Genomic DNA, 23,374 nt, shown 5'->3' with positions numbered 1-23,374 from the left:
GAAATTTGAGCTAAAATGGGAAGGAAAAGTTCAAGCCAAGGTGGGAAGAACAGACGGAGGCCAGGCTGTAGAGGGCCCCAAATGCCAGACAAGGGCTCTCACACACTAACCACGTAGACAGGGTAGGGAGGATTGGGCCCAATGATAACAGTTTCATTGGTTGACCTGACCCAAATAATAACTGATGGATGGGTATCTACCTGGAGGGAGCCCTGGAATGGACAGCCCAATGATCTGGCCCCAGGGTGGTTCAACATGTTTATCAGTGACTCAGAGGAAGGCATGGATGGTATGCTTATCACCCTTTGAAGTCAACTCAAAATTGAAAGTGATAGAGAGCATAGAATACTACAGAATTAGGATCAAGAAAGCTATTGGCAAACTAGAATGTGAGCCATGTATACTAAGATGAATAATAAAAACACTAATAAATAAAATGCTAAAAGTACTGAATAAAATATGAATAATGCTAAATAAAATACTAATACTACTAAATAATTATCTTAAGTAAAATAGTAAAAATACTAATAAAAATATCAATTTCTAGCAGCTTAGGGTTCAAAAAATCAACTAAAGAATTACAGGGCAGCAAGGTGGCACAGTGGATAGAGCACCAGCCTTGAATTCAGGAGGACCCGAGTTCAAATCTAATCTCAGATACTTAACACTTCCTAGCTGTGTGACCCTGGGCAAGTCACTTAAACCCCAGCCTCAGGGGAAAAAAAAAAAAAAAGAAAAGTAAGAAAGAAAAAAGAATTACAAGGTAGAGGAAGCTAGATAGCAATAACCTAAATAAAAAGGCCTAATATTTTAGTGTAATGGGTTGAAGTCCTATATTAGAGAAGGAAAGGGCAAACCTCTCCAAGATATTTGCCAAGAAAGCCCTAAATAGGTCATGAAATGTTGGAACATGATTGAACAACTCAACACCAACAAAGCCTGAACAAGTTTCTTTGTCTGCTTCAGTCGCAATTTCTTCATCTGAAATATAAATACAATCTTTATACTATGCATCTTATTGGGTTGTGGTAAAGAAAATTCTTTGCTTTCCCCTCCTCAAAAACTTTGAAGTTCTCCACTACTTCTTGGATAAAATGCAAACTCCTTAGCCTGGCATTTAAGGCCTTGCCTAGATCCAACCTACCTTTCTGAGCTTTATTTCTTTATGTGTCCTAAGTAAATTGGATCATTAACCATCCTCCATGTCATCCCATCCTCTATACTTAGAGCTCCACGTATTTTAAACTTTCCTCTTGTTTCTACACCCAGTTTAAATGCTTCCTTTTCTATGAATCCAGCTCAGATTCTCCCAAATGAAAATTATTTTCCCCTCCCATCAAACTGTCCCAGGACACTTTGTCTGAATCCCCTGTTTATTCCCATCCCATTCTGTCTTGCTTCATTCTAGTTTCTAGTGTAGCCCCCCCCACTTCATCTCCAGCGATGATAAGCTTTTAAAGGACATGAGATCTGTTGCTTTTCATCTTCTTAATCTTCCTTCGTGCCTACTTTATACTGGCATCTGAAATTTCCCAGACCTCTCATTTTTGTTTGGTTTGGTTTGATTTTGTTCTTAGCAGACACAGGAAATTTTTTAGCCAGACATGGACAATCTGGTGTCTGGGATTCCCCACTCAGAACATCTCTACTTCTACTACCCGTCACTTAGATGAGTTCTGGGGAATTGCCTAAATCACAAAGAGGTTAAGGGATTTGTCCAGAATCACATAGCTAGGAACTATCAGATTAGGGATCTGAAGAGAGGCTTCCCTGACTCCAAGGACAGTAGGCTATTCACCATGACAAGATGCCACACCACAGTTGTTATCCTGGATGGAAGTGGTCATCTGCCTGTCAGAGTGGATTGGACTTGAGAGTCCGGAAGAACTGAATTCAAATCCAGCCTCATACACTGCCTCGTTGTGTCTTAGATCACTTAACCTTTGCCTGCCTCGGTTTTCTCATCTATAAAATAAGGACAATAACCCCAATTGCCTCACAAATTATATATATATATATATATATATATATATATATATATATATATATATATATATATATATATATATATATATATAAAATTATATATATATATATATATATATATATATATATGTAATAAGGACAATAACCCCAATTGCCTCACAAATTATATATATATATATATATATATATATATATATATATATATATGTAATAAGGACAATAACCCCAATTGTCTCAAATTATACACACACACACACACACACACACACGTGTGTGTGTGTGTGTGTGTGTGTGTAATAAGGACAATAATAGCACCTATCTCTCAGGGTTGTTGTAAGGATCAAATGAAATTTTATCTGTAAAGCACTTTGCAAACATTAAAGTGTTATATAAATTCTCGCTATGGTTATTTATCATCTCATTTCCATTTTGAAGTTTTAAGAAACTGAGGCTCAGTGGCATTAATTCATTTATCCATGGTCATGTAGCTAATGTGCATCAGAGACAGCCAGCCCCTTTGCACAGAGTATGTGCTTAATAAATGTTTATTGGATTGTACTAAATAGAACTTATAAACCCAAAAGTGCCCTATGTAAATCTAAGTTGTTATTATCACTTTTATCTTCTGGCAGTCACTTTTCAATTCAGTTACATTCAACAAGTATTGTTGACTCTATGATGGGGATACAAAAACCAAAGTTTCTGCCCTTCAGGCCCTTACACTATTCACACAGATGGGAAATTACAAATTCAATTGCTGGGGATGAAGTGTTGAAGGGAGACAGGAGTCCAGTGGGCAGACAGGAGGAAGGAGAGCATTCTGTGCAGAGACACAAAACCAAGTGTGGCCCTAATCACTGAACTTCTTGATGAGTCGAGTGGTTCAGTGGATAGAGCACCAGGCTTGGAATCAAGATCTGAGTTCAAATCTGACCTCAGATGCTCACTAGCTGCATGGCCTTGAGCAAATCTCTTAACCTTTGCCTCAGTTTCCTTATCTGTAACATAGGGATGGCAATAATAGCACCCACCTTGAAGAGTTGACGTGAAGATATTTGAAATGAGATTTCTGAAAAGCTCTTGACACTCGGTAAGCATTTAACAAATACTTGATCCCTTCCTTACTTGGCCCAAGACTCCTCGGTCAAACATGACAACCAGACACACACGGGGCAGCCAAGGAAGAACTCTCGGTGTGCCCCAAGTCAGTGATGCGATCTCAGATTAGGATCAGACCTTTGGGTCAGTACTGCCCTTGGCTCTGCTTTCCTGGACCAACCAGAATGAAAAAATGTCCATCTCCAACATCCTCTCCTGCTGATAAGCAGTCTTGATGGGTTAGTGTGCTCAAGAGCCCTGAATCCGATGCCAAGCGAAGATCAGGCACGAATCAGAAATATTTCAGATGCCCTCGTGCTGTATCCTAGATAAGAGCCCCTGGGCTCTCCACTGGGGCTGGTGAGGCTGTTTGCTGGGGCTTGGGTGACTGGGCTGCCGGGGAGCTTTTCAGGGTGGGAAGATGGAATTCCTGATCTTGTGTTTATAGAAGCCGTGGAATTCACCCATTCCAGGGCCCTCGATAACCAGGCTACATGACATGAAGAGAGAGAGTAAACAGATCGGGCTGATGGGACTGTGGTGGGGGCAAGGGCCAGATTAGTTCCTAGATGATGACAAAGAAAGAGGTGAACGGGGCACTATGACAACAGTGTTCATTTCTATCACCCTTAGTAAAAAATAATAAAAAATAATTTGTTATTTTATTAAATTATAAATTAAAAAATAAATAATAATAAAATGATAAATATTTTTTTTAAAAAAAAAGAGACTTAAGTCTCTGCTTTCTCTCAGAGTATCCTTGGTAAATTGGAAGAAAAAGGATTATTGTCCCCATTTTACAAATGAGCAAGTCTTGCTCAGGGTGATCCAGACTTCTGGATCCCAAGTCTAGAAATCTTTGTTTTGCTGGGTACGTAATGAAAGAGGACCAGCCCTGTGGTAAAACTCTGCATAGCTAATAGGATTTGCATATATTCACCTTTTTCATTGAATTAAGAAGGAGTGAAAGAAATCTGGTGTATTCTGGGAGGACTGTTCTGTGTGGCTGCTTACCTGAGCATTTGCCACAGGGTTTGGGCTCAGAGTTGAAAGTAAGCACATGGGGTGGGGACAGAAGCTGGGGGAAGAAGGGAAAAGAGAAAGGAAGAAAGGGCAGGGGAGGACAGGAAAGATTTGTTAACTGAGTTATTACACATTTCACTAAGCTATAGCCAGGATGAGGCTATGTGACTTTATCAGAGGCCCCAGTAAGAAGGGAAATCCTTTCTTTCCTAAATCATGAAAGTAATACCCTAAACCATGGTCATTTCTCTGCATTGTAGTTAGTAGAACATAGTAGTTAGTAACACCTTAACATCTTAAAGTCTTCTGCCAGCCTGAACCTTCCTGTGATTTAGGCTGGAAATCATCCCCAGGGAGAGGGGGAGAGACAACAGGAACGTTGAGGAGGGAATAGAGATCCTTTGGCAGTGGGAGGGATGGGGGATTTCTAGAATATTGTCTGGGTTCCTCTAAGGAGCAAGAGGGGCTTCCTAAATAGAAAACTCTCAAAGTTACCTGACAGTCTGGACACAAGTGGACCGAGATCACAGAACCATAGGTTTAGAGCTGTAATGGACATTAGGAGCTATTTAATACACACACACACACACACACACAGAGAGAGAAAGAAGCCCTAGGAGAAGGATCCTGGGTTCCTGCAGGAGGACCATTTCCAGTATCTTTGAGGGGATATCAATGTATATATTTAAACCCTCTCCAGCATGAGGTCAGAGTTTGGGATGGAGAAGGAGACCATGAGCCAGTTACTGATCTCCTGGGGGCCAGTAGGATCCAGACAGGATAATCCAACTGGATGGGGGCAAACTTCTGAAGAGGAAAGTCTGCTGAATAAAGACAGAAGAGAGAGGTTCAGGAAATGGCAGTGAAAATAGAGATACGTGACCATTCTCCTTGCTGACTCCATTGTCCCAGCAACAAGAGCAAGTACCTCCAGGATGAGCAAAACTGGCTGAGGATGTCTGCCCTGCCCTCTGGGGTGGAGCCAGGTTTCTGTGGGTTCAGGAAGATGGAAGGGACAAAATAAACAACAAAGTCTAAGAGAAAGAGTAGTTTCTGAACAATAGATGAGTAGTACCAGAGGGCAGGGCCCACATTTGTGCCTTCCTTTGTAGGCCAGCCCTTAGCCCACACAGTAGGTGTTTCATACAAATCTGTTGACTGTTCAAAAGCAGGTGAGGCTGAAGTAGAAGGGGATGAGGAGTGAAGAATGTTATCAGAGGGAGGAAAATGTTGCTTAAGCAGCTTTGAAGAGACCGAGAAGGGTTGAAAAGGATTCAGAGAGCCAGCAGGCCAGAGGTTACCAAGGCAGAAATGATGGATGTTCTCACCCCCCTCATTAACTCCCACATTTAACTTTTAATCCCTTGCCTCTTAAGGACATTTGTTCCACATATGGAAATTCCTTGCTTTTCAATTCACATTTATTTAACCCCTAATAGCCACAAGGCCTTGAGAAATGGTCAGAAGCTTTGGTCAGGCTTTAGTAATTTATGGTTCTAAAAAAAAAAGACAGCAACTCTGGTATAGAGAAGGCTTCCCTGAAGGACCAAGAGGTGACCTGGGCTGCCAGGATGGATTCAGAACATAGTTTGTGTGAAAGAAGCCATAAATTCATGCCCTGGAGTGCGAGCCATGATTTTTTGCTTTGTGTAATGGTAATGGATGCCAGAAGCTTTGCTTATGGGAGAGCTAGCAGGGAAGAGCCAGCTATACCTGGAAGGACTGTGTACTCTGTTTGGGGTTTGAGGTTGTAAAAAGGAGTTGCATTCCAACACCTCTGGGGACCATATTCTGGTGAGGGAGTATGGTCATGGATTCCAGGGCTGGAGGTAGTCTGACACTGCTAGAAAATGGGATCTTCAGAGGAATCCCCTTGTCCCTGAATCTATTATATTCTGGAGTTGGAGAAAGGATGTGAAAGGTAAGAAGAGGGCAGAGGAATCTTTATAAACAAAGAAAATTCATCCCAAAACATTTAGAGACTTTCATGAAGTTTTAAAGGAAATTGAATTCTGAATAACAGAAAAACCAGTGAGAGTAGGAAACAAGAGGAGGAGGCTTACCAGGGCAGAGTAGTATGTCCGTGGTCATTGGCAATTACTGTACCAACTTGCTTGGGTTTTTTGGTTTTTGGGTTTTTTTTGCTTACTTGTTTTTATTTACCCCAATGGGGAGTTCAATAGGAGAGAGGAAGGCTGAAATCATTGTGATTGTGACGTAGAGACAAGAGGCAGCAATAAAATAGTAACTTTAAGAATGGCATTTTTTTTTTTTTAGAAAAGGATGTGTGAGCCTCAGTTTCCACATCTGTAAAATGATAAGGTTGGAGGGGATAATCTCCGAGGCCCATCCCAGCTTGGAGCACTTTTATTTTTCCAAGCACCTGGTTTTCCACTGGATCCTCCAAACTCACCATCCAATGGGGCAAGTTATCCAAATATTAATTTAATTCAATAAGCATTTATGAGGGCCTGAGGCAACACAATCTAGTGAATTGAGTGCTAGTTTCAGAGTCAGGAAGTGGGACTGAGTCCCACTCTGCTCTTCACCGACTACCTATGGGGCCTGGGGAAAGTCAATACATAAATCAATAAACATTCATTAAGCACCTACTATGTGCCGAGCACTGGGCTAAGCTCTGGAGGCAAGGAGCTTTGGGCAGCAGTGAAATGCATCCACTAACCCCAAAGATCCAATGCGATTTTGGTCAAGGCTCACTGGATTAGGAAGGGGAGAGTGCTGCTGTCCCCCCACCTGGCTGGATTATAGTTGGAGGGTTTGATCAGTTTAGATTGCCAGAGTTTAGGTTGGACGCTGTTAAACCAGACAACATCCAGAAAACAATGACCAACATGGTGAGGGCCTGGGACCATGACTTCTGAGAATCTTTGAAGGAATTGGGGATGTTTGGTCCTGAGGCATTAGGGATAGGAAGGAAGGAGGAACATGAGAGGTGTTGTTAGTAATGTGAAGAGCTATCCTTTGAGAGAGGGTTAGACTTTGTCCTTCTTTAAGAATCAGTAGCAATGCTTAGGAGTTGAAGGGAAGAATATTAAGGCTTTATTCTTTAATGGAATAAATGGAAGGGGCTGTCTCCCCAGAGGAAGGACTTACAGCGGAGGTCAGATGGCTGTTCACTTAGGGGGGGTATCATTGAGGGAAATACTTTTAAGCTATGAAATGGGATGGACAAGATGGCCTCTGGGGTCTCTTACAACTAATTAATTATGACGTTCTCAGAATTCTATCCAACCCAATCCAACAAATATTCATTAACCACCTATGTCGTGCCAGGACTTGGGGAAAGTCTAAGAGTCTGCCCTCCAGAAGCACCCATTCTATGCCATCTTTTGGGGCCTTAGTATCCTCCCCTATAAAAATGTGGGAGTTAGGGGTGCAGTGTTGAATTATATGAACTTAAGCTTCCTTTGAGCTTTAGAGCCTGTGATATCCACTGCACCCTGACTACCTTACAGGGCACTCTGAAAAGCAAGGGCAAAAGATTTATTCGAAGGGCTTTGTCAGAGTCAGAACTAAATGCTCGCTTTTGTTATCAAGCCCATCTGGACAGTGGCTTGTTTTTTTAACTTGTAAGTCATTTTGGCTTCCCACTGGCTCCCTGGTACAGATGGTGTCAGGACTTGCTGGGAGAATTGGTGCCAAGGGAGTAACTTCCAGGTGTGTGTGTGTGTGTGTGTGTGTGTGTGTGTGTGTGTGTGTGTGTGTGTGTCCTCCACCCCAGCATGGAGGCTCCCTCAGTAATACCAGCACCCAATACACCCTGGAGCCAGGGGCCTGAAGGGAACAGATCAGGCACTATTTCAGAAAAGGAATGGAGTGTCCAGGAAAGAAATGAGTTCCAAACTCTCAGAGGTTTCCAAGTTGGAATGGAGCAGCAATTTCTCAAAGGAATTATAGAAGATTCTTGTGAATGGGGGAGGGCAGGTCTAGAACCTCAGAAGTCCCTTCCCACCCAGAGCTGTTCCCCTTCCCCAATTCCCTCCCCAGACCCCCACCACCCCACTCCCCATGGACCTTTCCCCCTTACATTATAATGATTAGGTGCTGGGGTGTGCCATTTGCTGACGTTCTGACAGAAGGGCAGCTGGAACATGTGAGAACATGATTTGCTAAAGTCTTTCTTAGAAGTAAAATTGGATGGAAGATTGTAGGCATTGGCTGCAGGGGAACTAGAAATCTTCTTGGGCATTCGAGTATCCTGCAAAAAAGAAAAGGAAAAGGAATCTAAACCCATCCATTGTAGGCTGATCAGGGAGACCAAGAAAGGAAACATGGAGGCTTCCAAGCCTTCCCAAAGGAAGAAACAAGACGAAGCAATTATGGAGACAGTGGAAACGATCAGGCACCAAGAGGCAGCGTGGCCTACTCAGTGGGGAACCAGCTTTGGAGACACCAGGACCTGGGGTCTGAAACCCACAAGTTGGGGAAAGGCAGGTCCACTAGTTATCCTTCAGATGCCCCGGGCAATCCTGAGTTTATTAATGAGGTACTGACTTGGATCAATGGAGAAAGTTTCTGGGCTGGGAGTCCTTCTCAAAAATGAAATCACAAATCCCAACCTAATAATAAGAATAAAAATTGCATTTATCTACTATCTGTGAAATTGGGGTGGGCTTGGGTGGGAGGGAGGGTATTATTATCTCCATCTTCAAAATGTGGAAACTGAGTCTAAAAGGAAGAGAAGCAGTTTGCCTAAGTGCCCTCAAACCCAATCTTTGGACTCCAAGTTCAGTGTTGCTTTAACTACATCATGGGCTGTCTTTTCTAGCAAGAGAAGCCCGATGTGCCCTTTGAATCTGTAGGTTTGGGTGCTTGAGAAAAGCAAGTTCAGGCGTGTTTTAGGTTGAGCTTAAAAAAAAAAAAAAAAAAGCACCAACCCTTCCCAAGCATGTATCAAATGTTTAGGGTTTGGCAGAAAAGACTTTGCTTTCGGTGCATTTCTGTTGCTTCCACTGCCTTCTGATTCATTCAGACTTGACTCATCATCTGTGTGCTAAGGGTTATTTGATGGGAGCTCAGGGTTTCTTTAATATTTTACTAGAGTCTTCTCAGCAAAGCGTGACTTGCTGTTTCACACAAGTAAACACCGTGGGATCTCCAAATGGCCCGGTGGAACTGGGTTCTAACCTTCTGGTGGCCACAGTCCCAAGGGCCTGGCTCCCCCTTCCCCCATTTCCCATCTAAGATATGTTGACATAAGACTCAACAGTATTTTTGCTGCCTCATCAGAACCAATCCAGGAAGCCCATGACACACTGTTCTCAGTTAAAAAACAAACAGAATCGATGTTTGCCCAACGAAGAGGGACAAAAGCTATAGAAACTAGACGATAACATCTTCTTTACCTGGGATAGAATGGCAGGTATCAGAGTAAGATCGAGAAAAAATGTCCAGTTATCTCTATTAAAATAGTTGTGGACATTGCTCTGAGTTTCAGTGGGTTGGGGAGGCTGGGGGAGGCGGCTTCACTGGGAGACTTTGCATGTTGCCTGAGGGAACGGTGAGATGGTGAGTCCCCGCTTCATGATACAGGGGTTCTCAGAAGCGTTGGCCTGGGGACCACCAGTAATGCTGGATCTGGAGGCAAGCGCCATGGGTTCCAGTCTTGACCAACTGGACGCTATGGGATCTAGGGGGATAATGGTCATTGGAAACATTTATAGAGTGCTTTAAGGTTTGCAAAAGGCTTTACACTCATTATCTCTGATTCTCACAAGCGATGTTTTCTAAATGAGGAAACTGACTTAATTACGTGACTTACTTAGGGTCATCCTAAGTAAGTAACTGAGGTGAGATTTGAATCCAGGCTTTCCTGACTCTGCCATTCTGGCCCTCCCTTTATTCACTTATAAAATAGTGGGGTTGAATTAGACTCCTTTTTATGGTCACTTCCAACTCAAAGTGTATGATCCTGTGTGTGAATACCCCATTCCCACCCTTCCTAGTTAGTATCTGGCCAGATGTGCTGAGTTCTAGAAGTTCCCAAAGAAATAAGAGGAAGATGGAGTGGTCTTTATAAGAAGGAGGAATGGCAGGACAAAATTAGAATCTAGAGACCCGGGCACCGATCTCATCTCCTAGCTGCTCTCAGCCGACATTACCCGACATTCATCCTCGTCATCTGTAAAATGGGTGATACCATGTGTACTTCTCAGGAATACTTAGTAAACTTCTGATCATTATAGAAATGAATCATTGCTATTTACTTGAGGCTACTTTCTTGCTGGAGATACCAACAATAGCTGGGGAGTTTTGAAAAGACATTATCAGTCTCTCATCCACCCTCCACAATATGCTAAAATCATCCTAAAGTCTACTTTTCACCATGTCACTCTCCTGCTCAAGAGCTTTCATAACTTTCATAAATCTCCAGGATACCTTCGGCTATCTCGTCCACCTCTCCAGGTAATTTCACATTTCTCCACTTCACAGTCTATGTTCCAGTCAAACAGGACAAGTCCCCCAAACTTGGTCCTCCCTATTTTGTCTGCCTACTTCTGGGCATTTCTCTCTCTTGTGCCTCTTAGAATCCCTCATTTCCATTTAGAAAATGAAAGGATTGAGTTCTTCTAGCTCCAAGAGCCAATAGTCCTATCCAACAAGATTTTTATTGTTGATGTTCAGTCTTACTCAACTCTCTGTGACTCCTTTTAGAATTTCTTGGCAAGGATACTGAAGTGATTTGCCATTTCCTTCTCCAGTTCATTTGACAGATGAGGAAACTGAGGCAATCATGATTAAGTGACTTGCCCAGAAAATGTTAGGCCAGATTTGAACTCAGGGCCTATTGACTCCAGGCCCAATACTCTATCCACTATACCACCTCACTGCTCATCCAATGCAATAAAGGTCTACAAATGTGCTGCTCTGTTCATCCTTCTGCTGTGAGTGTTCTCTCCTCCTCCAATTATCATGTATATGCTTCCATGCTCACCTGTTATACTTCCAACCCATGCAACCCCCATTTTCTGCTTCCTATAAGAAGCAAGCTCTTTCAAGACAAGGGACTGTTTTTTGTCTTCCTGTTCTACTGTCACACTGCGTTTGGGATACAAATATTCCTTGAGTTGTACCGGACTGAACTGGACTGACCTGGCCTTATGAACTGGACATAGGACTGGATGGAATGGGACAGTCCATTTCTATGAGGTTTGATAAGGTCCAATATGGCAGAACAGGTTCATCTAATACCTCTTTATCTCATCCTCCACTCTGCAGCTCTCTCTGTAACACATTCCCCTCCTCATCTTTACCACACTGAGAGGAGATAGAACAGAGGTCTTGATCTGGCATTCACTCATGATTCAGTTTACTTCTCCAAGACTCAGTTTACCTACCTATAAAATAGGGGTAATAATGTGGTACCAAATATGGTTAATAATATGGTACTAATATGAGCTATTATATAGTACCAAAGGACATAATATGTGGGGAGCATTTCACAAAATTTAAAGCAATACTCAGATATCTGTTATTAAAAATAATTTGTCTCCTTCAAGGCCTAATTGAAGTGCCATCTCTTCCATGAAGAGCTCCCCAAGGTCCTCACAAGCCAAAATCAATTTCTCTCTCAACAGATGTCTTAGACTTTCCTCTGGACCTTTCCTTTGCCCTCATCCCACTGTATCTGGTATGGGATCCAGGATGAAAAAGAACTTGAAAGGAACTCAATGATCATCTATAGGATCGATCCATCAGTCACTCAATTAACAAGCACTTATTAAGTTCTACTAATTTATCTAGTGACAGGATATAAAGAACAAATCAATCCTTATGTGGGAGAATTTTCCATTCTAATAAAATTCAGAGCTCAGAGAGACAGAGCTGGGAGGGAGCCCAGAGTTCATCCAGCTCAACCTGTCCATTTTACAGATGAAGAAACTGAGACTCAAACAAGTCAAATGTCTTTCACAAAGTCACCCAGGTGGAAAGAGGCTGGTCATCTTGACCCCAAGTCCAGTGTCCTTCCCACATCCCTCATTTCCTCACTGTCCTCCCTATAGGCAAATAAGTCTCCCTGAGTTTTATTCCTAGGTTTTTGTCAGCAGCACCAGGCATTCTGCCCTGTGTCTGTCTGTTAATGCTTTACAAATGTCTGAGTCCATCTCAGCTCTGGGCTGAAGAGACGACCAGCAGGTAGAGCAGAGGGGAGAAAAGCTGCCGGAGGAGGCCCAACCTGAGCTCCTGGTACTGCCCTTTCTCTGCCTTCCTCCTTACCTTGGGCACCGATCTCATCTCCTAGCTGCTCTCAGCCATTTTACCTGACATTCATCCGCGTCATCTGTAAAATGAGGTGATACCAAGACCCTGGGGTCTGGCTCCCCTCCCCCTTCCCTGTGATGGGAAATGAAAAGGGCCAGAAAGTCCATTCTCACAGGAAAGATAAAAGGGCAACCCTGGGGTAACCTGCGCACAGAGGGACGTGTGAGCAGGGAGGACAAGGCAGTGGGCAGGCCCTTGGCAAGGTTAGAAAATTGCATCCCCTTTCTTCATTATTGTCTACCTGAGGCTTCAAGCCTTCACTGTAATACAGCAGATATTGCACAATAAGCCTCTACCTGCCACACAGAAGAATTTTCTGGCATTTAAAACATGTACACTGGTATTTCCCAGCCTTCAGGCTAAAAGCCAATGTAAAGACATGCATTAATTTTTAAAACTCTATTACAAAGTGATCCTGGTTGTACCCCACTGACTAATGTGCCCTAGACAGCTACCCATCTTACCCTCCCAACTCGAGGGACCAGTAGGATTTTTCGCTCTAACTCGAGCAGTCTATGGATCAAACATGTGAAGAGCCCTGGCTTTGGAAGGCCCTTCTTTCCTGATCCCCAGATCCCTCTTCCCTCGGGTTCATAGCTTTGGAAAGACTTCAGACACTATCAAATCCACTCCTCTGGACAAGTGAGAAGACTGGGGTCCTGAGAGGCTGAGTGAGTGACCTGCCCAGCTGAAGTCACCCAGGAAGCAATGACAGAGTCAAGATTCAAAACTGGATCCTCTGACTCCAAATCTTTCCATTGTTTAAGAAATCCAAATCAACAAAAATGTAGTGTTTAACAAATATTGAAGTACTTGTTATCTAGGAGAGGGGGATGGCGATAGGGATGGAGAAAAATTTGGAACGCAACATTTTGCAAGGGTGAACATTGAAAACTATCTTTACATATATTTTGAAAATAAAAAGATATTTTTTAAAATGTGATATTGCATACCTCCTATGAGCAAGGATCTTGGGTAGCCCCAAAGCTGCAAGAGAGTTAAGAAGGGAGGTTGTGAGGTCCATAGGGACCTGAGTCCATTCTTTTTTTTTCCAGAGACAATTGGGGTTAAGTGACTTGCCCAGGGTCACACAGCCAGGAAGTGTTAAGTGTCTGATGTCAGGACTGGTGCTCTATCCACTGCACCACCCAGCTGCCCCATGAGTCCATTCTTTACATGAAATACAAACAATGCAACATTACACTGTCCAGAGAACCAACGATGAACCATGGTTGACGTCACCATCCCTCATATGTACCATGTCAGTCTTGGCCACCTTGAGTTTTTGTTTTGTTTTGCTTTGTTTGTGAGGTAATCAGGATTAAGTAATTTGCCCAGCTAAGTGCCAAGTGACTGAGGCTGACTTTGAATTCAGGTCCTCCTGATTGCAGGCCCAGTGCTCTATCCACCTCACCACCTAGTTACCCCACCCGACAACAGTTATTGAAGAATGCTTATATCATTTTGGGTTTTTTTTTTCCTTCTTTACTCAAAAATATGGAAGAAGGAGCGTGTATAAACGATCAAGTGCCTCCAGTCTGGCGTGTTCTGTTCTGTAATAACATTTTTTCTTTAATGCTATGATACTAAAATAATATCATTTGGCATTCTTTTTTAGTTTTACTTTTTGTTGCTATTTTACAAGAAAAGTGTAGTTTTTAATATCTGATTTCTAAAAGATTTGCATGTTTGCCATTATTTTTAGGTCATGTACTGATTTGTCCTCATGCCTCTTTCTCCAGAACTATATAGTTCTCCACCCTTGGCCTAGAGATGAGCAGGCCCCATGGTTCTCCTCAGAACCCTCCTAGGTGAGGAACAAAGCCAGTGACCCTAAGCCTCAACTGGTCCTGTGTACCTGGCTCTTTGTTAAGGAACTGATCCATGGACCCTGCCTTCAGTTGCAGATGGCCTGAGGGCAAGTTCCATCCCAGCCCAGTCCATGGGCTGCCTCTGTCACCATGTGAAGTCTCACTGTAAAACCCAAACACTGAAATACATGGCTTTTGAGTTCCTTTCTATCCCTATGCTCCTTCTTAAATTTCCTGGATTCTTTAACCCTGTCGTAGCATCATAGACTTAAAACTAGGAGGGATCTCACAGGCAGAATAATCCAACACCTGTATTTGAGGTCCAGAAATGATTTGCCAAAACTCTGTATTGCCTACCTCCTCTGAGCAATGACCCCTAAGTGTCAGAGCGGGGTCAGAACCCACACCTTCTGAGGGCCGGGCAGCCACAGTGACATGCTGCTTGCCCCACCCAAAGGGCCACCGCGGCCGGTGAGCTGAGGTGGATCCTTGGATTCAAAGATCTGGAAACCACCCAGAAGAGGATGGCCAGCACTGAGGGGGGCCTGGAGGTCGTGCCATATGAGGGCTCACCAAAGAAAACTTGGTAAGAGAGGAAGACGGAATGTTTTGGTTTTGTTCTTGGAATCCGGGTCCACAGCATAGTGTCTTGGCCATGGAAGGGACTTAATAAGGGTTTGGGGGATTAGACTGGACTGGATTGGCTTGGGTTGAACTGGACTGGGGTTCCTAATACCTGTCTTCAAAGATTCAAAAGCTCTGTGGTCCCTGAGGGTAGAATTAGCAATGAACACAATGGATGGAGTTTAAGAAAGGCTATTTTAGGTTTTTTATACAGGGAAAATTTTTTTAAATCTCCTATCCATCATAGAGCTGTGCACAATTACAACTGGAAGGGGCTGGCTTGGAGGACTGGATGGCCATCTGTCTCGGGGATCATCCAGGGGACTCACCAGCTGTAGTGGATGGCTTCGGAGCCCCAAATCCGAGAATCTCCAGGAAGTGGGGCTTGGCCTGAGCTGCGACTCCATCATGTGAGAGTCCTCTCGGACACTTTGCTCTCCGTCATCCGCCAGCTAAGTCCTTCCTTCCTTGTCAGGACCTCTCCTCTCTGGCCCTCATTTCTATTCCCTCAATGGCAGTCCAGGGTCAGGCCCCTCCTATCCTACTGCTCCACTGTCCTTCTGTCCTCTCTCCGAAAATTTCCATGGCTCCCCACTGACTATCAAATAAACTCTAGAGTCCAACTTTAAGACTCTGGGTATTCCCTTCAATATTCTGTACCAGAGCCAACCTGTCCTGCTTCCATGGCAACCCCAGACACCCTGATTCCCTACCATTACACTCCCCTACTGCGTTGCCGTGTCATGGTGTGATGGACAGAGAGAGCTGGAACTGCAGTCAAGAAGACCTAGATTCAAATCCTGCCACTGACACTCCCAGCCATGTGACCTAACCTGGGTCTATCCCACCTGGGCAGATCGGATTCACTTGCATGTCATAGAACCTCCCTGACTCACAGTCCTCTTGGAGGAGGAAGGACAAACAGCAGCAACCACACGAGTCCCCGAGTGACCAGGACATCCCTCGATGTTTCCCTTTGATTATCTCTAAAATAAGGCCACTTAAAGCCCCTCCTCCCAGTACAGTAGGCAGCATGGACGTGCTCTGCTGAGCTTAGAGCGCTATGCAGATGTCAGCATTTATGACTTTCATTTCCTCATCGGTCCTTGACCAGCTTCATGCTGAAGTCCTTCCCTTTCTTCCTCAGGAGACGCTCTCCATCACCTCCTCCCGCTGCTGAAAGGGACCCGGCTCTCCCCAGATTTCTGCTGCATTTGCATGTCTCTCCTCTTCTTTTCTCTTAGATCAGGAGAATTTATGTGTTTGCCCTTCCCCACATGGATCTGTCTCAGGATTCAGGCAGCAAAGTGGATAGAGTGCGGGATCCAAAGTCAGGGAGACCTGTGTCCAAATTCAGCATCAGACAGTGACTACCTGTGTGATCCTGGACAAGTCACTTAGTCGCTGTCTGCCTCAGTTTGTTCTTCTGTATAATGGGGAAAATAACAGTTCCTACCTCCCTGGGCCCTTCTAAGGAGCAAATGAGATCATGTTTGTAAAAAAAAAAAAAAAATAAAAAAAATAACAGCCCTTGGCCACAGTGCCTGGCACATAGTAGGTGCTGTATAAGCCTTGGTTGCTGTTGCAGATAGCCTTGCTGGGCAAGCTGCCCGATGAGGAATGGAGCCGGGCTGTGGGCAGAGCCCCCATCCCAGGGAGGAAATCTAGGTGTTGCAGGAAGTGTTGGCTGGTGACTCAGGAGGTGACAGCCCGAACTTCGAGCATGTTTCTGCGCTGTGTGTGAGCCTCAGTCACTGACAGGTGGATTCCCACAATCCCTCAGGGCGAGGGGATCGATGAGTAGTCCTGCCTCCTGACGGGATGAAGCAATGGACCAGTAGGAGGTGGCGCTCTGCGGCAGCCAGGGTGAGGGTTTTCTGGCTGGCGAGTGTGCCGGGAGGAGGGCACGTCCCTTGCGTGCCTTCCCAGGGCTGGGGGTGAGCCAACGATGTGCTAGCGAGTGCCTGTGGCGTCAGGCAAGGTGTGGTCCCTCTGACCCGGCAGGATGGGTCTTGAACCCGCTGGAGATGTGGGCGGCCAGGCCTGAGCTGCATTTACTTCAAAGCTGGGGCAGACATTGGGCAACTGCGCCCTGCCAGCCTCCGGTCCCAAGCCTTCATTCCACTCTGGAGGTGTCTGAGGAGGGCCTGTAAAGGGCTCAGAGATCTCCTGTGGTGGTGAATGCTGTCGTAAATCAAGAACCTATCGCTGAAAGCAGGGGGGGCACCGGCCCCGTCCTCTCTGGGGCTCTCCTCCTAGAAGCCCTGGGTGTATAACACTGAGATATTTTTATCCACCGATGAAAAAGCAGAGGCAAGAGCTCCTCAATGGGAGGCCCGGGTCCTAAAGTGCTCTTTGTCATTCCCCCCCCTTTAAAAACCATAATAATCAGTCTTCAAACACCACCCCCCCGGAAATTTTACAATTTCAACTTGACCAAGACCCCTTGGTGCCTCGCTGTATTTATTCAGATGGGGTCATGAATCCTCAGACCCAGAGGCTCTCTTGGCAGATCCTGACAGGGCCCCGTTTCATCACTGGAAAAGGGAGATGATGACAGCACACTCTCTACTTCTTCTGTTCTTGTGAGGCAAGCGCTTGGTCATCAGAAAGCACGCCACAAATATTATTGTCTTTGCTTTGCTAGGATACCCAGCTGAATCATCCCAAATGACCAGATTCTGAATTCTTCTTCAAGCTTCTTTCCCCAGCTCTGCCTGGATGTGGCACAGGGCGTGGCAACAAAGTGGATCCTCTCAGGGCTTCTATTTACCCATCTACAAATGGGCAAAGACATTTAAGAGGAAAGTGTGTCTCTCACCTAGGGCTGTGCCTGTGAAAATTTTAAAGCTTTTCAGATACAACCAAAGATATCTGGCATTGTGGGAAACTAGCTTGGATTTGGGATCAAAAGACCTATTAGGATCAATAGTCCCAGGACTCCCCAACTGTCTGTTTAGTTATAAGAAACTAATTCAATTTCCTTATTCTCAGTCCAAAATGATCAATAGCCAAGTGGCAAGAGCCAAGAAGGCCTGGATGCAAATCCTACCTCCTGTCCTCGTTACCTGTGAGATCTTGAGCCATTCATTTAACTTCCAGATTTCTCTTTTGTAAAATGGAGAGATAATAGCACCTGACTCTCAGGATTGGAGGTGAGGATCCAATGAGATAATCCATGGAAAGTGTTTTATAAACTTTAAAGTTCTCTATATAAATGTTAGCTGTTATTATCATCATCATCATTATTACTATTATTGTTGCTATTCTCATTACCTAGAAGGGTGTCGTAAGCTCCAAATGAGGTAATTGGTGTGAAAGCCCTGGGTAGACAGAAAAGCACCTAACAGATGTGCAGCCTCATTAATGGGAAGGAAGGAGATAATAAAAGACACAGGAAGCTAGTAATGATGGTGCTCTGGTTTCTGGCTGAGAAGGAAGGAGGAGGAATGGAATAAATCACCAAAAAAAAAAAAAAAAAAAAAAAAAAGAAGGTTGTCTCACCACAGAAGGAAAGCATCCTGTTCCTTTCTTTGATAGCGAGACACTGTTGAACTCTGGAGACTGATGAATGACATTGTAAAAACCCGGACCTGGGTTTTCATCCTGGGGAGAAAGAGAAAAGGAATATCTGTCAATCAGTCAGCTAACTGATCATCAATCAAGCATTTATTAAGTGCCAGCTGGGTACCAGACACTGCTCATTCCAGTCCCCTCTGCTGCCCTTCTGCCTCTGGGTGAGAATGCCCACCAAGTGAGTGCATTGCCAAGTCCACTAAAAGCCCCAGCTTCTGCCCATTTCTCTAAATGCCTTTTTGCCTGCTAAAGGTGCCACTTCCCAGAGAGCCCTGGATTGGGAATTGGGAAGCCTGGGCTCTACTCTCAGTGCTGCTATTCACTCTCTGTGGGCAAGTAGCACTGATATCTGGGCTTCGAGTTTCCCATCTCTTTAACTGTAACTAGCGGTTCTGATGCCTGCTGCAAGAACCAAGGGATGTAAGCATGTGGGGATTGTGGGAGGAATGGGGAGGGGAAAACTAGGTTTAGGAACCATGTGCTAGGCAGGAAGGGAACTTAGAACACTAAATGTCTGATTTGGAAGGAACCTTAGAACATAAAGTGCTAGGATAGCGTTAGAGCTAAAAGAGATCTTTAGACAGAATATTAAAGTTACAAGGTATTAAAGATTACCTAAAGCAACTCTTCATTTTATAAAAGGGCATGGCTGTAACTAGGCTGAGATAGCTAGAACTTTGCCTCAAGGCACTGAAATTTAGAGGATCACCTTTTTTTCCCCCAACAGAACTTCACACCACCATCCTCACTTATCCATGATGTAAGCACCTACCCACAGATTGCCACCACCACGACTCCCATCCTATCACTACTATACCCTTCTCCAGTGCCAGAGTCCTACCTGCTGCCCACTACCATGGGGGTGGTCAAATTACATCTTGAGATGAAAGAGAATATCACCACTATCCCTTCCCCATCACCATATATGTCACTTTTATAAGGGTCCTTGGTCATGCTATAAGGCACAGCCCAGACTATCTGTTAAACTGGTTACTCCTCCCTTTGGGCACCCAACAGAATAGTATGTATAAGCCTGGAGACTGCATGAAAGTCTTGGAATATTCCTCCTATTCCAATTCAGTAGGCTTCTATTTAATCTTCCAGGCTGCTTACTAAAAGGAGTTCTGTATAGGCAGTGTTTAGCATGGATGTTTAGAAGTAAGAGAAATTTGTATAAGGACATCACTCTTGTGCTCAGAATCTTTCTGTGGCTCCCCATTTCTGAATGACTAACAACCTTAATCTTGTCTTCAAGGTTCTTCAGAATCAATCAATAAACATTTATTAAGCACTTACTCTATGCCAGGCACTGTGTTAGACACTGAGGATACAAATAAATTAAAAACCTGCTTTCAAAGCATTCACATTCTAATAGGGAGACAACAATGCCAACCACTATACAAGAATATACAGTGCAAATGGGGAGGGGTGTAATCTCAGAGGGAAGAAAATTAAGTGAGATTTGAACTGAACCTCAAGAGAGACTTGAGAAGCCAGAGAAAAACATTCTGTGCATGGGGAATAGTCAGTCAAAAAAAAAAACCCAAAGATCAATGTTCCTGGATGGGTGTATGTGGGGAAGAGAGTAAAGTGTAAAAAAGACTGAAAAGTTGGAAGGAACAGATTTTGAAAAGATTTAAAAGCTAAACTGAGGATTTTCTTTTCAATCCTGGAGATGATAGGGAGCCATGGAGTTTATTGAGGAGGGGAGTGATATGATTGGCTCTGAGCGCTAGAAAGATGAGTTTGGCAGTTGAATGAAGGATGGACTAGAGCAGAAAAAAATCTGAGGCAGACAGGAAGTAATGGGGACATGGGAGGTAAAGGGAGCTTGCCTCAGGATGGTGGCTGTATAAATGAAAAGGACAGACAATGAGAGGTATTGTAAAAGTAGAAACAACAAGACTTGGCAACAGATTGGAGAAGAGAGAGAAGAGTGAGGAATTGAGGATGATCCCTAGCCTGAGAGACTGGGAGGATGGTAATGGACTTAGCAGTAGTAGAAAGTTTGGAAAGAGGTTGTGAGGGAAGGATATAACAAATTTTATCTGGAATATGTTGAATTTGAGGTGTCTATAGAACATCCAGTTCAAGATGTCCAACAAGTAAATGGTTGGTGATTTGAGACTGTAACTTATGAGAGAAACTGTTGCTCAGTTGTTTCAGCCATGTCCTACTCTTTGTGACCCCATTTGGGATTTTCTTGGCAAAGAAAATGGTTTGCCATTTTCTATTCCAGCTCAGTTTACAGATGAGGAAAACTAAGACAAACAAACTTAAGTGACTGTCCAGAATCATATAACTAGTAAGTATCTGAGGCTAGATTTGAATTCTGGTCTTCCCAACTCCAACCCCAGCACTTTATCCACTATAATACCTAGTTGCCCATAGGACAGAGATTAGGACTAAAGTTATAGATCTGGGAATTATTTACATAGAAATAATAATTTGGCCCATAGGATCATATGAGATGAAAAGGATACCATAAAAGTTAAAGAGAAGAGAGTCCAGGATAGAGTCTTGAGACTGCCATGATTGATGGGTATGATGGAGAAGAAGCTGTCAGACAGGTAGAAGAGCATTATTGTGCTGATAGATAATTGATGGATAACCAGGACACTTGTATCACAAAAACCTAGAGAGGAGTGAGTACCTGGGGGGGAAAGGATGCTTCACAATGTCAAAGGTTGTAGAGAGGTCAAGAATAATGAGGCAGGCATTAGAAAAAACCATGAGATGTAATAATTAAGAGATAATTGGTGACTTAGGGGAGAGTGATTTCAGTCTGATAATGAGGTTAGAAGCCAGAGGGTTAAAAATCAGATTGGATAAGATGACCAGTTAAGATAATGACAAATGTTGGAGGAGATGTGGGAAAATTGGGACACTGATACATTGTTGGTGGAAGTGAAATAGGAAGCTGATGATTCTAGTCACCAAGGTGTGGAGATAAGGAAGAATGGACAATGTAATGAATTGAGGGGTAGAGGAATCAGAAGTCATAGTGAGGATGAAGAACAGGATTAAGTATCCCAAGGCAGAGGGGAAGATGGAATGATCAAAGATTATGATCAAATGAAGGAATTTGGGATTTCATGAACATAGAAGAAAACGTATAAGGGAGAGTGAGAACAAGGGTACGACAATTTCTGTGTGTAACTGAGATTAAGTATATGTAGAACATGGGGATTAAGTAGATTGAACAAATGGAAAGTTGAAATACTTGAGATGGAATAGTAATACATGTTGATATCTTCTTCAATATTAACATTAAGCACAAGAGTTGGGAGGGAGGAAAAGCCAGACACTGAACTCACAGAAGAAAGGAGAATGGCCCAGGGTGGAGGTGGTCTGGAGAGAATATGAGTTGAGAAATTTGAAATTTGTGACACTCAAAAAAAGAAGCGATTGCTCAGTGGTGGGAGCAAAGGGAGAATATATGGCAATGTGAAGTAAGAAGTATTGCAACTCTTGAATCATGACTGTGAGGTTAGGGATAAGAGGGAAAGTGGAATCAGCTTTGGAAAGTGTGGCCAGGGAAGCTGTGTCATCAGGAAGGAGCTGGGTAAGGTGAACACCATGAGATGGAAAGAATAGGAATGGAAAATTTTAAGATCAAAGCAACTTTGTTAATGACTGAATGGATATTCCAGAGAGCACAATGGAAGGGTGGGCAGGTGTGGATCCGGACCGTTGTGGGATTGGGTTGAGTCAGATGGGAGTGAGGGAGAGAGTAGTTGGGAATGGGGAACAAGGTTTATACTTTTGTAGCCAGGGGTTTAGAATCACCGAAAAGGGGTGATGAAATGGGGTAAGGATATGTAAATAATACAGGAATGAATCTAGGCAGAATATCTGTGGCTAGAGAGAGAGAGCCACTAAGTGTTGTTTAGGGTCCTTCCTCCAAAGTCCACCAGATAGCAACTGGCAACATTCAGTATGCCCATCTCACAGTAGGCAGGGGCTGATCTGGTCTAGGAAAGATGGGTCAGGTCTGTGAAAGATCTCCAGAGAACTAGAGAAGTTTCTGGAGCAGAGAGGCCTTACAGGTTTGTTGTGAGGAGAGAGCTCCTGTAAATCCTTAAGGCAAGTTCTCATTAACTTCTATTACTCTCTTCTCCCTAAGTGTCAATAATTTGGGTTATCTGATCATCAATTGGCAAGCCCTCACTCAGCACCTTTTCCAGTGCCTCCAATGTCCCCTCCCTGACTCTACCTCTATTTCTGCCTCTTGACGTGATTTATATACATGCATCATCTCTCCAACTAGGCTATAATATCCTTGAGGGCAAGGATGATATCTTATGTCAGTCAACAAACATTTGTTAAGTACCTACTATGCGCCATGCACTGAGCTAAGTGCTGGAGAGGGGCAAAAAACAGTTTTTGCTCTCCAAGAGGAGGGCAACCACCATAAAAAAAAATCTGGAAGAGAGAGGGAGTGGGATGATGAGGTCAAGAGGAGTCCAGCCAGCATGAAAATCATGAGAAGACTGCTCTAGAGCCCTCCTTAAATGGAGAATCTGGGGGATCCATTGGAAGTCCACTCTCTGCCTCTCCAGTTAGGGGTGGTAGAAGCCCAGGAGCAGGGGGTACAAAGCAGATCTGAGTTTCAGGATTAATGTGCTCTTGAATTTCTGGAGACCCTGATGAAGTCTAGTAGGGCAAGTGAGTAGGAAAAGACATTCTCTTATGAATAATTTCCTGCAGCAGTACCTTCAGGGTTACACAACCCGATGACAACAGATTATATTTATAAAGCACTTTACAGAAATAACTACAACTAGGTGGTACAGAGGATAGAATGTCAAAGCTTGATGTAAAAAAAAAAACCTGAGTTGAAATCCAGCCTCACACACTTACTGGCTGTGTGAACCTAGACAAGTCACTTTATCCTGCTTACCTCAGTTTCCCCATTTGCAAAATGAGCTGGAGAAAGAAATGACAAACCCCTCCAGTATCTTTGCCAAGAA

General features: G+C 43.8%; 1 protein-coding gene across 2 annotated transcripts in view; it reads right to left on the bottom strand.

Moving 5' to 3' along the window:
- The window catches only part of STPG1 (sperm tail PG-rich repeat containing 1), a 92,399-nt gene that overhangs the window by 30,068 nt on the left and 38,957 nt on the right, over positions 1 to 23,374 (bottom strand). The window contains exons 4-5 of one of the 2 annotated variants that reach the window (XM_074305842.1): positions 18,330 to 18,431; positions 8,156 to 8,326 (exon numbers count right to left, since the gene is read on the bottom strand). In XM_074305842.1, coding sequence (XP_074161943.1) covers positions 8,156 to 8,326; positions 18,330 to 18,431 — 273 coding nt within the window. The remainder of the gene's footprint in view (positions 1 to 8,155; positions 8,327 to 18,329; positions 18,432 to 23,374) is intronic. The other variant, XM_074305843.1, reaches the window with a different exon arrangement.

The sequence above is a fragment of the Sminthopsis crassicaudata genome, chromosome 3, assembly GCF_048593235.1.
Source record: "Sminthopsis crassicaudata isolate SCR6 chromosome 3, ASM4859323v1, whole genome shotgun sequence".
Classification (NCBI taxonomy): Eukaryota; Metazoa; Chordata; class Mammalia; order Dasyuromorphia; family Dasyuridae; genus Sminthopsis; species Sminthopsis crassicaudata.
Note: the sequence above shows the minus strand (reverse complement) of the source record. Positions and strands in the feature narration are given on the sequence as shown.